General features: G+C 40.7%; 1 protein-coding gene across 4 annotated transcripts in view; it reads left to right on the top strand.

Moving 5' to 3' along the window:
• The window catches only part of MAPRE2 (microtubule associated protein RP/EB family member 2), a 161,629-nt gene that overhangs the window by 12,568 nt on the left and 132,901 nt on the right, over positions 1-16,160 (top strand). For all 4 annotated transcript variants that reach the window (XM_051852031.2, XM_070050305.1, XM_051852029.2 and 1 more), the window contains exon 2: positions 11,589-11,650. Coding sequence is in view for 2 of the 4 variants with exons in the window: in XM_051852029.2 (XP_051707989.1) it covers positions 11,589-11,650 (62 nt within the window). In the remaining 2 variants the exon portion in view is untranslated. The remainder of the gene's footprint in view (positions 1-11,588; positions 11,651-16,160) is intronic.

Raw genomic sequence — 16,160 nt, 5'->3', positions numbered from 1 at the left:
CCCAGATTGAGTTCGGGCTTTTTGCTTCCACCTGGCCCAGCCCTGACTGTTGCACCATTTAAGGGGTGAACCAGCAGATAGGAGATCTCTCAGTATCCATCTCTGTGTGTGTGTCTCTCTGCCTTTTAAATAAAATGAAAATAAATTTTTAAAATTTAAGAATAAACTATTTCTTAGTTATAAAAATCTCAGGATGTGACTTTTTCCCCCCAAATCCTCTCATCTATGACAAATTTCATTGAGTCCTGCATTCAAAGTGAACTATTGATGACCTGGGGATTTCTATTTTTTCAGACATTTTAAAATTGTAGACAATCAAAAGTGGATTCTTGTATGCTGGTGTTTCTCAACTTTCATTAAAACTAAGCAAAAACTAAGCTATAGGGAACTTTCCGTGTCTTCTTGGCTCCCTTAGTCTTGCATCATAGAAGGAATGTTCTGTGACCCTAGGGTTTGGGGGACAATCAGAGAAATGGAGCCTCAACCCCCAAACCCCTGTTTCGAAGGAGCAGGAGGCTGATTAGAGCTTTGGAATCAAGTAGTGTCCCAAAACAAGACACATCTGTCCTACAGGGCTATTGTTTGCCTCGTTTGAAAGGAACAAGGGGCTCCTGGTACTGCTTACCAGCAGCTCTCACAATTAGCCCCACAGACCCAGGGCTAGAGGAGTGTAATTATATTCAAGAGCCTCTGGCCTTTTTGCCCTTCTTGGGTGCCTACTGCTGTACTCACCCGTCACCATGGACACCACTGCCAGTGGAGTTGTGAATGGGAGTCAGGGTCATCTCCTCTGTTGGAAGAGGGTCTTGAAGTCTGTAATGACACTACTCGTGGCAATTTGCTCAGGCCTGGCACCTTGGGTGGAGTTTGTGAGAGTCATGTTGACACCTTTGGAGTGTGTTGAGCAATCTGATGCAAGGGAGGCGTGCAGGATGAGTAGGACAATTACTGTGATCTGTGACTTCTAACACCAGCCTACCTCTGTTTGAGTCATGTTTTTCCATGGGGTTTGTGGCCCTTCCCAATGGAAAGACATTTTTGGACAATATATCTTTGTGAGACTTAGTGGTGTTGTAAATGTTGCTCTTGAAATTTGAAAACTGCATGAGTTGCTTTTTTTTCTGTTTATTTTTCACATTTTGGGAGTTTTTAAGTGTTAGAGTGGTTAAAACTCTTGGGCTTTGGTGCTACTCTGTAAATAACTTTGTATAACTTTGGTTTGGAGACTTTTGCCTCTTCACTTCTGAATCTGAAAAATTGACATGTCTGTTACTTAGGATCATGAGTAGAGATTCCAGAGATTTAAAAATTAAAAGATCAAGTTAAAAGTATCACAGATACGAAGAATTTGAGAAATGATAGAGGAAGCAGCAATATCTACTAAAATGTCAAAAAAAATGAATTAAGACAAAATATGGTTGTTTCTCATTACCTCCCTTTGTTCCAAATTAAAATTTTAAATCTAAACAATGATTTTCACTGAAAACTTTTGCCACGCAGGTGTAATTTTTTATTATTAACAAGAAGTCAATTTCATCTGATTTCCGAGAGAGCTGCTTTTTTCCCTCAGCTGTGCGTAGCCATGCAAGCCAAGGCAACTCAATTCAACCTGTGGCCTTCAGTCTCATCAATAAAAAGACTACCATGGCTCTCCCTAGTCTCTCTCTACAAAATATCCCATTGCCCTGAAAGTTTGTTATTGATGCATCATCCTTATTGGAAAACAGAATAGAAAATGCACTGGGAACTATTCCTTTGGTGAATCCACAAATTACTTTTTAGACATGAAGGGAATACGTAGTTTTGGTAGTCATTTAGCACATTGAGTTATTTAGATTGGAATGGGTAGATACAGTGATAAGTTTAAATGTATGTAACATATGGAGAATGCTATTATAGCTCCTCAAAAGCTGAAAGCAAGTGTGATTTCTGGCAGAGCAGATGCATTTTTTAATAGCTTCTACTCAGGAACCTTCCTGAGTTCACATTTCCTTGCGCACGTGACTGCAAGCATTGGCTCATCTTCCCATCAGTCAGCCTGGACTGAGAAATCAAGAGGTCATATAGCATATCCTGTGAGAGATAGGAAAGACAGAGAACAGGCAGAAGTACTGATTCAGTCCGGCAGTGAGTTGTGTTGTGTTGCTTCAAAATATAGGTAAGGCCAAAAGCCCTGCACACCATGATTGCTGCACAATTACTAAACAATAATCTGACACCTGCAAAAACTGGAAGAATATGGATTTAAAACACAAGAATTGAACCAACTACAACGAAGATTTCCTTCTAGCCTAATACAAGGGTACTTCAAAAATTCATGAAAGAATGGAATTGAAATGTAAGTGTATTTTGGTGCAAAGCATTTTTGAGATCCATACATAGTGGGTTTTTTTTAAAAGATTTATTTATTTATTTATTTGAAAGAGTTACACAGAGAGAGAGAGAAGGAGAGGTGGGGGGGGGGTCTTCAATCTGTTGGTTCACCCCTCAATTGGCCGCAACGGCTGGAGCTGCACTGATCCGGAGCCAGGAGCCAGGAGCCAGGAGCCAGGAGCCAGGAGCCAGGAGCCAGGAGCTTCCTCCAGGTCTCCCACACAGGTGCAGGGGCCCAAGGACTTGAGCCATTTTCCACTGCTTTCCCAGGCCATAGCAGAGAGCTGGATCAGAACTGGGGCAGCCGGGACTCGAACCGGTGCCCATGTGGGATGCTGGCACTGCAGGCCTCAGTTTTACCCACTATACCACAGTGCTGGCCCCCATACATAGTGTTTTCATAATGTGAATCTATGTGAACTTGTATAAAGACCCCTGTACAAAAGGAATTTCCTTTAATTATATATATAATATATAAAGTGTGTGTATATATATTATATATATGTAAAGTATATCTTTTTTAATTTGAGAAGCACACAGAAGACAAGCTCCTATCTGCTGGTTCATTTTCCAAATGTCTGTAATGGCCAGGACTGGGCGAGGCTGAAGCCAGAAGCCAAGAAGTCCATCTAGCTCTCCCATATGAATGACAGAAACCCAATTATTTGAGCCATCACTGCTGCCTTCCAGAATCTGCTTTATCAGGAAACTGGGGTCAGGAGCCAGAGGTGGGTGTTGAAGCCAGGCACTCTGCTGTGGGACATGGACATTTTAGCCTCTAGGCCAAATGCCTGCAACCTTTTTCCACCTTTTAAGACTGTATTTCAGTTATGCTAGTGAGTATAGAAAAGCCACAGGTCAACAGCAGTGCTCAAAGGTAGGAATCATTCATTGCTTTATTTATTTATTTTTTAATGGTCCCATTACCTGAACACTAAAGCCAAGTGGCACTCAAGGAAGGAGTTGTGATTAACAAAGCCTTTCCCTGCCCTGGCTGCAGTGTCTGCCACCTTTCCACGTACAGTCCCAAGACAACTTTCACTCCTCGTAGGAGTGATTAGAGCTAGCTGTGTCCACCCATCTTGAATGTCTGACATACTCAATATGTTCTAACAGGGGATCTCAGAAAATCAGTATATAATCATCTGAAATATATGCCTTTCATTAGTCATACCAAGTAGAATCATAGTTTTTAGAGCTACAGGCAACTTAGAGATCATATTATTTAATCTTGCTCTTTTCTAGATGAAAGACTGAGACATAGATTTTTTTTTTTTACTGAAATCACTTAATTGCAAAATTTTCCAGTTTTTAGCGAATGTTTGCTTGGGACAGTGTTTGCTAGGTCATCTGAACTTCATTTTGGCTCTTAAATGCGTTCTACTGACGGGGAAGAATGAGAGATACGTTAGCTGTCCTGCAAGAAGCAGAAAGGAAGCACCTTGTGGGATGGGGAGGAACAAGAAGATAGAAAAGCAGTTTCTCTAGGGTCCCAAAGATTGGAAGGAAATAAGAATATTAAACACTGGGTTAAATGAAGTGGTAGCTATAAAGCACGTAACAGTCTTATGTGCTACTATTCATCATCAAGCTAACAGATGTTTTATTTGTAGTCAAAAGATAAAGTTCAATTCTTTTTTCTGGCTGCCAGTCTCAGAGAGATGGGGTCAACCTGAGGGGTTTGCCAAGGTTACGTACTGAAGAGGCCGCAAAAGAGGCCTCAGCAGGCCAGAGGGGCCACTGCGAGTCCTGCTGCAGGGGCTGTGTCTACGAGATCCCTTAAGATAGACATTCCCTCCCATTCTGTCTGGGCTCTTGGTTTTCCCTAGAGAGGATTCCAGTTTAACATTTCCTGCCCCTGTAATATTTAGATCCAGTTGCCAAGGAGATATGTCCAAACTTAATAATCAAAATATTTCCATATACCTAGAAATTTACAGTTGCTCAAGAATTTTTATGTGCATCAGCAACCCTTTAAGTAGTTGCATTTTACAGAAAACTGTAAGATCTGGAGCCCATACTTCACATGCATGTCCAAAGTCATATAACTGGAAAAACCTCAGACCCAGAGAATTTTACTCCAAATCCAGTACTTTTCATACCAAGCAGGTTTCCAAATAACATTTGGATTCTCAGGGTGGCCCTCAAAGTTCATAAAGATACAGAATTATACAGTGTTAACCTCTAACCACCTCATGTTTCCCATGGAGAAGATGCTTAAGGGTTTCAAAAAATTAGTTGACAAATACATTTTTAGGAGACGATCCACCATAGTTCAGGAATCCTTAAATTCTGACATTGACGGTCACTTCTTTTCCCCGTTTGGAAATGAAAGTGCACAAAGAGGCTGGCACTATGGTGCAGTGGGTTAAGCTGAGGCCTGCTGCACCTGAATCCCGTATGGGTGCCAGTTTTGATCCTGGCTGTTCCACTTCAATCCAGCTCCCTGCTAATGCACCAGGGAGAGCAGTGGAGGATAGTCCAGGTCCTTGGGCCCCTAAACCTATGTGCGAGACCTGGATGGAGCTCCTGGCTCCTGGCTTCAGCCTGGGTCAGCCACAGTTGTGGCCATTTGGGGAGTGAACCAGTGGATGAAAGATCTCTTTGTCTTTCCCTCTCTCTGTAACTCTGCCTTGCAAATAAATTTTTTTTTGAAAAAGAGTACACCAAGAGAGGACTTGATAATTTATTCATGAATGTGTTTGTAAAGCACAGGCAATCACAAAAGTCAATTTGAACTTGACACTTTTAGACAGGATGATGGCCCAAGTACACTGTTGCAGAAACAGTGTGCAACATTTTTTTTTTTTTTGGACAGGCAGAGTGGACAGTGAGAGAGAGAGAGAAAGGTCTTCCTTTGCCGTTGGTTCACCCTCCAATGGCCGCCGCGGCCGGCGCACTGCGCTGATCCAATGGCAGGAGCCAGGAGCCAGGTGCTTTTCCTGGTCTCCCATAGGGTGCAGGGCCCAAGCACCTGGGCCATCCTCCACTGCACTCCCTGGCCACAGCAGAGAGCTGGCCTGGAAGAGGGGCAACCAGGACAGAATCCGGTGCCCCAACCGGGACTAGAACCCGGTGTGCCGGCGCCGCTAGGCGGAGGATTAGCCTAGTGAGCCACGGCGCTGGCTCTTCATTGCTTGCTTTTGACACAGTTTGGCAGGCCATTTGGGCATCCTCTCATCTCTCAAACACCCTGGATATACATGTGGTAGCATTGATTGGCTCAGTTGTTCACACCAGGAAAAATAATGGTGACTCCATTGAGGGTGCTCATGTAACTAGATCCAGAATGAGCCTTTCAGGTCAGCAGAGAAGAAATCACAAAACTTGGTTAAAGCCCTATCTAATGCATTTGTACTGGAGAATTCCTTGCTTAAGTGCCTATCACCTTGGAAAGAAGAGCAATTTCCCCAAGGATTTGAAACATGGAATGCTTACATTAGCCCTGGGGTTTAGGGGTGTGATGAGAGAGAAGAAGCAGGAAAAGTGATGTGCCCCCAGGATGGACTTTACCTCCTTAATTTTGCTTTGATTCTTGGTAAATTGCAGAAGTGGAGCTGTAAGTTAGTGTATTTGAATTGGATGGGAGTCTAAGTGCATCTTAGACTTTCACAGCAGGTTTGGGAACAAGCTCTGAAGTGGAGACATCAAGTGTCCTGCAACTCAAGGCGTGGTCCCCAGAAGAGCAGCATCGGAGTCACCCAGAAGACAGACTCTCAGACCCCACCCCATGCCTATTGAATCACAGTGTGTATTTTAACAAGACTCCCGGGTGGTTCATAGAACCTGAAAACACTGCTGGAGAGGAATCTGAGAAGTTAAATGCTTATTTGCCTCTAATTTTCAGAATGGAAGAAAACATAAATGACGTTCAGACTCTGCAGATCATCCAAGAGAACAGCAGTCATAAATTTTTCCCTTTTGTTCTTCTGCTCTGTCGATATCATTGCATTCAAAACCCGATGATGTGATTAATGATTTATGTGCATGTGTTCCCCAACTGCACTGTAAGCTTCAGGGTGGCCGAAGTGTGTATTATTCATTCATGGAGCAGCTCCTGCCTGGCACAGGGGAGGTGCATAGGTGGCACATAAGAGCTCTGGCTGCAAAGTCTGACTAACCTGAATTTGAACCCCAGTGCTGCCACAAACCTCAGTTCATACATCTGTAAGACAGGAAGAAAAAAGTAGCATCCCTCATGGGTTCACTGTGGGGAGTGAGTAGGCTGATACATGTAACCCACTTAGCACAGCACCTGAGGAGTATTAGCTACTCTTAAGTAGTAGCTGCTACTACTTAGTAGGGGCTCAATGAATGTTGAATATATGAGAATATAAATCTATAAAAATTTTAAGATGATCAACGTGGCATCCTGTTGCTTCGAATATGGGAAATTTGATTGTAAAATAATAATATGCAAAGGAAGTCTGACATGTGTAAGACAAAAGCCAATTGGGTCAGGATGGTTTCATAGGAAAGGCTGTGGTTCAGAACCACAAGGCCAGTGTCTGGGTCTCAGCTCTGGCCTTTGCTAGCTGTGTAATTTCATGCAAGGAATCGGCTCCCTGAGCTTGTTTCTCCACCTACAGGATGGGATTAATGATCATTTCATTTCATGGGGTTATTCAAAACAGGGTTTTCTATAACTTGCAGAGTAGGAGAGCAGGCTCTGCCTCGATCAGTTATGTGCCCCTATTAACAGTGTCTGACACAAGGAGATGCTCAATAGTGCATGTTTGTGCATTTGGATTAAAGCACACACTCTTGGCAGGGATGGGTGAAGGTTGGAGATGACAGTAGATTGTGGCCCTGCAAAGTTCAGCTCTAATACACAAAAACATATTCTTCACATTTAACTTCTAGAATAGGGGAGTGGGACTACAAGGCAGACAAAGTCTTAAATAGCTCCTTTTGAGTGGAGATAGGGGTAGGAGAAAATAAAAGAGAAAAAAGGTTGAGACATTGAACTGGAGATTTAACTCTGCCATTTAGTATGACATCAAAGTCCCCAAGGAGGAAGTGTAAAGAAGAAAAAGGCACTCACTCAAAAGCCAAGAACAGTGGACCTCCAGAGGAAGTTACACAAGAATTAACAATTTCAAGATCTGGGTGAGATGATATATGTGAAAAATCTTGCAGGATTAAAAGGTATGGACATATAGAATTATGAAAGGAAAAGCCATTCAGAAAGATTCTCAAGCTGGATTTTTTAGTTGGATTTCCAATAATATATTGATTCCCCCAGAATTGTTGTATCCTGACAGCATACTTGGTGCTTCTGCTTTGGAATTTTAGTAGGATGTTTTCCGGTTGAATGGAATTCAGTATGAATTTCCCCATCTAGGAATTCAGCTCCTGTTGTAGCCCCAGATGTCTGTAAGGCGTAGACCGCAGCAAAGACCCAAGAGCCATACTGTTTGTTGTTACATCAGCATTGAGGTCTTCACATGAGCTACAGCAGGAAACTTGTGGGCAGGGGCTATGCAGACAGTCCTGAATGTGTCCGCAAGTTCTATCCACTTACCAATGCTTTGAACAGACTCTGCTTAAAATGTAAGAACAAACAGGAGTTTGAGAAGTTTTGCACAGTGCACAACCAAACAGTATGAGGGTTATGCATCTTTTGAGGGAGATAACTGCAGCCCTCCTTCCTCGGTGTCCGTACAGCCCTCTTCCCCAGGTCAAAGTCTTACTTACACTTAAAGTCACATTTTCATAGTTAATGTTACTATTTCCTTCTTTAGAAGATCCAAGAAATAAGGAATTACAAAGACAGGATTCATGGAAAGCAGGGCTTTGGTTTCCATTGTGACCCAGCCCTAAACTTGAACCCTAGGCTCCAAAACTGAACTTGACACTGAATCTCTTCCCTGGGCTCCTTTCCCACTTCACATGTTACATTTCAATGTCGATCACACACAGGACGAAAGAACACTTTTATTTCGACTACTGTGCTATTTTCAAGGGCAACTAATTAAAAATGAATAAGTGCAAGTAATGTCATTGTAAACATTTCACAGAATTACAATGCATGTGATATTTCTCATGTATGTAGCTTGTCTCCTCATTTTAAGAGAATTTTACTTATATATCTTTAGCATTATGCCTTTATTCTAGAATGGAGGGGGCAATCTTAAAAATGATTTTAATTCTGGTTCACGTGGGAAGTAGCAGATGGATAAATGAAGATTCCAAGAAAGAAAGGAGGTTAAGCAATGTTTATATGAAAAGAACTGGATTTCTATTTTATTGTTGGTATCATTTTAGGTCATTTCTCAGGATTATCTTTTAAGTTTACAGAAATCCAAATCACACAACTGTAAGACGTTTACAACATGATTACCATTCCTTGTAATCCCTTTGATCAGCTAGCTGTAACATCTTAGGAGTCCCTAAGTATACAATGTGGGTCATTTGGTAGGTTGTCTCTCTCTGAAGGAGAGGAATGAGTTGTACCGACTTAATACCCAAGACAGTGCAATTGGACCTCCTTGACTTGCCGGATACTCTCCTGTGGTTTTGGGCTTCCCTGGTGTGTGCTGTGCTCCGTGCTTCCCAGCAGTCACATCCCAGGGGAGTTAGTCTAGACAGGCTTGGGCTTCCCTCTGCTGCCCTTGGAGAAGGCTCTGAGCCTGGCCCGAGACCACACTAACTGAGGTGGTGCTTGGTGGGGGCAGGGCACTCTGCAAGGCTGATAGCAGGTAGGCTCAGCTTCAGGAGTAACAGCCTGTGACCGTCCCTTAATGCCTACAAGCTGCTTTAGTCCTCAAAAGCCCTGGCCCTCCACGTGCTAGGACATGACCTACAGCCAGAGCGATTCAGTGTCTCAGTGTAGCCTGAAATTCAGGCTGTGGCTTCTGCTGAGGGTCCACAGATAGCTGAGAGGAGAATCTGGGGTCAGACCCAAGTGCTGGTGTTCTGTTCTTGGGAAGGCTATCAGCGGCTGGAGGTAGTAATACCGTCTCTTGGTCAAGAAGACTTTCTTTTTTTTTTTTTCCCTCAAAATTTGTTTATTTGAAAGACAGAAAGGGAGAGACAGAGAGATCTTGCATCTGCTGGTTCACTCCTCCAGATGGCTATAACAGTTGGGGCTGGGCAAGGCCAAGGTCAAGGTTCCTGGCCAAAGGAGCCAGGAACTCCATCCACAAGCCCAGAGAAAGCAGCTGGTTTCTGGCTGCTTATTTCTAGTCCTCTGAGTGACAGGTGACTCAAAGTCAATTGGCCTTTTCTAACGTGAAAGGAGACGAGGTAGCTCTTCATGGTGTATTAGTAATCAAGGTTATGTCCTTATGCAGTGTGCAGACAGAACTCCTGCCTTGTCATCCACAAAAGCAAGAGGACAGGTGTACAAAAGAAGCAGATGCTGGGGTCCCTGGGTTTCCATTACAGCCGTCACTTTCTAGCTGTGTGATACAGGCACACTGCTCTATTACCCAGAGCCTCGGGGTCTTCACTGGCATTGGGGTGGTTCTGAGGACTGGATTAGGTAAATACGTGAAGTGACTGTCACATGTGATGTTCAACAAATGATCTCATTCTTCTCCATGGATCCTTGTGGCTGCCGAAAAATTTGCAGTAAGTTGTTGTCAAAGTAGAAAAAGCCCAACTGTACACAAACAATACTGAATTTTCTAAGGGCTGATTTATCTGACTTATAAACTAGAAACCTATGTTCTTGTTTCCTAGATTGGTGACCAGTGCTTTGCATAGTAACATAGCTAGTGGGTAATTGTTAAATAAAGAAGGCAAATTAAACTTTTTTCTGGTTCAGTTAAAGTTTCTGGAAGCTTGGAAGATTTAAGTTTAAAAAAAGCTGACATGGATGGAAACCGATGTTTTCTAAAATCTTTTTATTTTTATCAATTAACAAATAATAGAAAGATCTGAAATATCCATAAAATTATATTCTGCTATAGAATTTGTGAAGAAATTTTACCTCAATTATTTTTATCTGAAGGAAAAATTAAAATTAGAGTCAGTTTCCGTGGGTTTGGGACTATTCATATTTTCTGATTTTTTGAATAAGCCAGCATTTATGAATTACTTTCAAGTTCCTTCTCTAAACAGTATAACACAAATATCTCAGATGTTAGCTTAGTTTTATTATCTGAACACCTACCATTTTGTTTTTGATTTGTTTTTAAGTCTCCTCATATAAAAAGTATAAAATGCCTTCCCACTTTCCTTTAAAAAAAAAAGAAGAAGAAAATTCTTCTCCCAGCAACATCTGCAGAACTGTGTCTGGGATTAATCACATAGTGTTAGATCTACCACAGATACTGTGTTTTTATACAACTGATTTTAAACTAAATAAGCCCCAAAGGCATTTCTGAAATGGTGATAGGTAGAGCAATGGTAGGGTGAGGGTTTGGGTCGAAAGTGGGAAGGAAGCATTTGCTGTGTGTTTCTTGGGGTGTGGGGAGGATGGCTAAGTCTCACCGTTGTGTGCGTGTGAGGTCGATTTTACCAGCATATGGTTGAGCCACAAGCAACTTTCCTAGCATCCATCCATCTCCCAACATCGGATCCTAGTCTGAAATTAATTCATTTCTCATCCTGCAGAATTAGAAGTATTGCTTATCAATTTACTGTCTTATTTTATCATTTAGTTAGCACATGTTTGGAAGAGAAATAGCTAATTTATATACAAAAAGTAAAGCAATGCTTTTTAGTTTGTAAAGTTTGATTGTTTATCATGCTTATCCTATCAAAAATAAAATTTTTTTTGGCTAGAGTAAGCCTCTGTGGATATTAAAAATAAAACATACAAATTGAGGTTTGGGGAAGTCAGTACTTTAATAATGTTGGCATTTGGTACCCCACCAGAGGCACTGCTTCCTGGGGTTACCTATTAACACGTGATACTATGAGACTACCAGGGTTGGAGTTAGATTAATAAGTATTCTTGTAGGACTGGCATTATTCTAAATTTTCACAAACTATGATAACATCTAAGAACTTACCTGATAATAGAGATTGTTGTCTGTCTGACAGCAACCAACTGACTGGATATTTTTGGTGTGTTTTTTCTTTGATTTCCTTTTTCCATTGCTGACTACACCCAATGAACTAACTTAAAACTCTCTGCCCCTGTGTTTTAATCATATTAAATTCTCTCTCTCACTCTCTCTCTCCCTCCCTCCCTCCCTCCCTCCCTCCTTCCCTCCTTCCCTCCCTCCCTCCCTCTCTCCCCCTTTCCATTTTTGCTCTCCCAGTGTCCCATTTCCCAGAGGAACAGTTCATCTCGACAGCCAGGGAGAGAGCCTGGATGCTCAAGGTAAGGTTGAAACATAAATTATGTCCCATGGCTCTTTGTTTGAAGATTGATTCAAAGTGAGTGGTATTACTGCCTTTGTAGCAAATTTGTTTTCAAAATACCATGATATTCAAGCTAGGATTTGTGTAAATATGCTCTGGTAAAATCTTTTTCAAACTAAATTTCAGTTCCTGAACATATTAGGGGCTAATTAACTGCTATGAGTTAGTTCCCCTAAAAATGAACAAGTTTAATTTTTGAGATCTTATTACTAATAAATGGAGGGGGGAAATGTCAAGTTATGGGAAAAATGACCTCATGACATTTCTTATTATTATGAATGAATAATTTTTATTTTGGTATTGTTAAAAACCAAGGCAACTGCTCTGTTGACTTTACAATAGAGATAGGGGGAAGAGGGAGGGAGAGAAAGGGTCTTGTGATAGAGATGAAGACCAAAATGCCTCATTTTTTCAGTGTGGGATTTGTCTTTGAGACACAAGCATTTTGACCTTCAGTTATTTCCCACTGGTACTCTGAGTCTGTCTGTCTAATAATGCCTTCAAGGTTCACCTCTATGAGCTCCCTGGAACAAAGGAACAGTTAACTAAAATTCCACCAGATGGCAATCGTTGGAAAGCCACTGAGGCTTTCAAAGCTGTGAGCTATTGTTCACGCAGAGAATAGTCTCAAAGTACAATGTCCTAGATTTCATCAAAGATGCTCCAAACAGCTTTTTTTTTTTTATCTTTTCTCTCTCAACATCAAAAATATTTACTAAAAACAAAATGTGGGGATTATATGCTGTTTTATTCTTTTGTTTTAAATTTTGAAATAAAAGATTGAGACTATTCATAAATAATATCTCCAAGGAGTTTTGATTGGTGAGTACTAAAAGCTCAAATCAATGTCATATTTGTTCCAAGGTCTCATTGTGATAAATGTTGTATATGATGGTTTTTTAAAATTATTTGAGAAGAAAAACTTGAAATTTTTTTCCTAAAGGAGCATTTTTTAAGTTGCTTGATAGTAAACCCAGTGAAATTTAAATGTACAGATTTCTTGTTTGTATTGATTTGGACTCATTAAGAGTTAGTGAAATGGGGTGAGTAAACTTTTCCCCTTTTGCTCAGATGACGGTGGGGCCTCGAGTATTGTCTCAGAAACTGGATTCTTCTAGAGCTGGGACAAGGGGCAGTGGGAAGGTATCTGAGGGCAATGGAAATAGGAAGAGAAGAGAAGCCACCTGAGCTTTTGGGGTACAAGCAGAAGCAATACCTGGGTGACATCAAGTGCCCTTTGAAAACTGATCTGTCCTACTGACCCTTCCAGTGGCTGGTCCACGTACCTACTCAGTCTGGGACCGTCCTGGTCTCCTTCTGTTGTCCTGGAATGTAGTCCAGTTAGCAACCCCCTGTTGCCCTCTGAAGTATTTCCATTTGGATGCAAAGTTGTGATCACCCTATCTTCCAGGATGGTATGTTTGAAGAAAAAAGTAATCCCCCCAAAAGTGGCTGTTACTTAATAGGCTATCTCTTTATAAATCTCCTTATATCTGAAGCTACAAGGACAAAGGCTTATTTTTCTGTAAAGAGCCAAATAGTAAATATGTTCTGCTTTGCAGGCTGTGCAGTCTCTGTCACAACTATTCAACTCATTGTAGTGTGCCAACAGCCATGGACAACACATACATGAATGGACTTCTCTGTATTCAATAAAATTGTGTTTATTAAAATGAGCAGTAGGCCATGTTTGGCCTGTAGGCCATAGAGTGCAGACAGCCCCTGTTAGGTATCAGAGGGTAAAGAGGGTAGGAGGGTACGGAGAACCAAGAAGACAGCCATCCTCACCCCCCTGCCTCCATTCGTTTCTTTAAGCCTAGTAGGAATAATTTCCTCTAGTGGGTCATCCCATCACTAGTTATGTGAGTCCTGACATTCTTTGCTGGCTGCTTGCTTCTCATCCAAATCTAGACCATACATGTACCGTAAGCCTCATGACATGATAGCATCCCCATCAGGTGTCACTGAACTCCTAAACTGTGAGGTAGTAGCTAATTACTAAGCAATTTCATATTATGCTTTGGTCCTAATTAAACAACTATCTATGGGAAATCTAGCCATCTTAAGGAAAAGTTAATGTTGACTATACCAAATGTTTTATTATAAAAAATAGTAAAGAAAATATTTAAAGAAATTTGGGGGAGAGGAAGAGTTACCTACCACAACACCATTCCAAAGGAACTGTTTTTATATTTCTGCATATTTACTTTTCCTGTAAGCATTCTCACTTTTACATCATAATGCACATGAACTTTGTACTTTGTTACAAGCATCTTTCACTTTCGCCAGCCCTCAGAACTATCCTTAGAATAGTTGAATAACAGTATATCCATGTGCCATAATATGTGCTTTAATTCTTAATAGTTTCCAGTTTTTCTTTACAAAAAAATGATACACTGAAGTTCTTATGTAGACTTTGTCATTTTGATTGCTTTGCTTTAATCTGTTCATCTATCAAGGATATGACCATTTTTATGATTTTAGTTTACTATATCATTTCCCAAAAGGTCTGGAATAATTTACAAACATTTGCAGTTTGAGGGTACTAGTTTTACACACACATTCTCAGAGCATTTATTTATGTCTGCTATCTGTACAGCACTGTTGATTGGTTTGATACATTATATATAAATATATCTCTCTAATGACTGATGTGCTCACTCCACAATTGTGTGCTGCTATGAACTAAGTATTGCAGGGTTTCAATGGTGAGCAAGACATAGAGTCTTGCTATCTCAGAGAGTTGACTTTATTAGGGGCCTAATATATATACATGAATATATGTAATAAAATATAGAAAACAAAATGTACCATAGAATAAACACAGTTTAAAATATGGCAGTTTGGGAGAGAGGAGGTAAATATAGCATGTGAACCAAGCCATGTATTTAAGTTGGTTTTGGATACTCAGGGGTGATGAGATTTGCCATTCATTCCACAAACATTTATTGATTGTCAACTGTGTGCCAAAGTCTATGCTAAAAGCTAGGGATATGAAGGTGAACATGCCAGAGCTCTTAGAGTTTCACATCTAGTGGAGTAGAAACTCCTTAAAAGCTAACTGTAAATGCAATATGGATAGCTTGTCTGGCTGAGGGTACATGGACCTAGGGCTGAAGTGGGGATTTTCTTTGGAATGAAGCTTTTTTGTGGTTCCTCTTTTGGCATTTTCTTCAATTAGTAATAGAGTCAGAATCTGTTGGCATCCATTTCTGAAAGTTTGAAAGTTATAATAGCACTTGTATTGACTGACATTCCAAGTAGAGTTGGCTGACATGACAGCTATTGCCCACAGAGTACAGGGAATGCATAGTGCCTAGGACTTGGGTCAGCTAGTCCTAGATTGTAACCCTCACTAACTGATGACTGAAGCAAATCTCTAAGAATTATAGGGTTTCATTTATCTTGTTCTGAAGCAGAACCTCAATGATGATCTAATCCAATTCACTCCTTGGCCAGATTGGGAGAGTGGAGTGATTGGCCTGGGGTCAGATAGTTAGTGACATAGCCATGGCATTAGAACCCTGATTCCTGATTCTTACTGCTCTCTGCTCACACTTCAAATTTTCCCTGCCCATCTATACCAAGGAGTAATAAGAACTGAAAAAGGATTGGTCCAAGCATTCTTTGTGTGTGTAAAAACAATAGCATGTATTCTATCCATCTCATAACAAAGCAAACATTTTTAATTTACAATTTTAATTAAAAGTGTAGTTTAAATAGTAATAATAGCTGAGTGGTATAAAGAGGGGGAAACTTAGAACACATGCCTACACCTGCTACATAACTCATTTAGTACCTGGGCAAATAGGCTGACATCTCTGAGCTCCGCTCTCTGTATTTTCATAGTAGGGACATAAGAGGTCTTGAGTCTGTCATGAGAATGACTGGAGGTAACATGAATGTTGAGTACTTCTTAGATACTCATAAAATAATTATTTTCTCTCCACTCTCTGCCTAGAGCTACCATGCTCTTCACAAGGTCCCTTTTGTGTATTAATAAGGTTAGCTTATGTAACTCATAAGAATTAAATGATGGATGAGAGTACATTTATAAAACTAGCTGGTGCAGAGCCTAGTGCCCTCATTTCTGATTTCACTTAACCACGCGTAAGTAGAGATTTAGAGACTTTTATTCATGATTTCTCTCTTTTTCTTCAGTGGCTTATTTTCTATTCTATGGACAATTTGGAAGATTTAAGAATTCATTCATTTTCTCTGTGATTTACTCTAAAATAATTTGTCCGATAAATATAAAGCAGTGACTAGATAAAGAAAACGTGGTTAAATGTTAATTTCTGTACATAACTGCTAGATGTGAGTGCACAGTATCCTTTTATCCTACTTTTCTGGATGTTTGAGATGACCCAGGCTTCAAATATTTTGAAGAATTATGTATTAAATATTAACTTTCTACCATGACTTCACATGTAAGCTGTGATGTGCCAGGGGCAGAAGGCATGTTTTGT

Source organism: Oryctolagus cuniculus, chromosome 10 (assembly GCF_964237555.1).
Source record: "Oryctolagus cuniculus chromosome 10, mOryCun1.1, whole genome shotgun sequence".
Lineage (NCBI taxonomy): Eukaryota > Metazoa > Chordata > Mammalia > Lagomorpha > Leporidae > Oryctolagus > Oryctolagus cuniculus.
The sequence above is the reverse complement of the archived record's forward strand: the minus strand, read 5'-3'. Positions and strand labels throughout refer to the sequence as shown.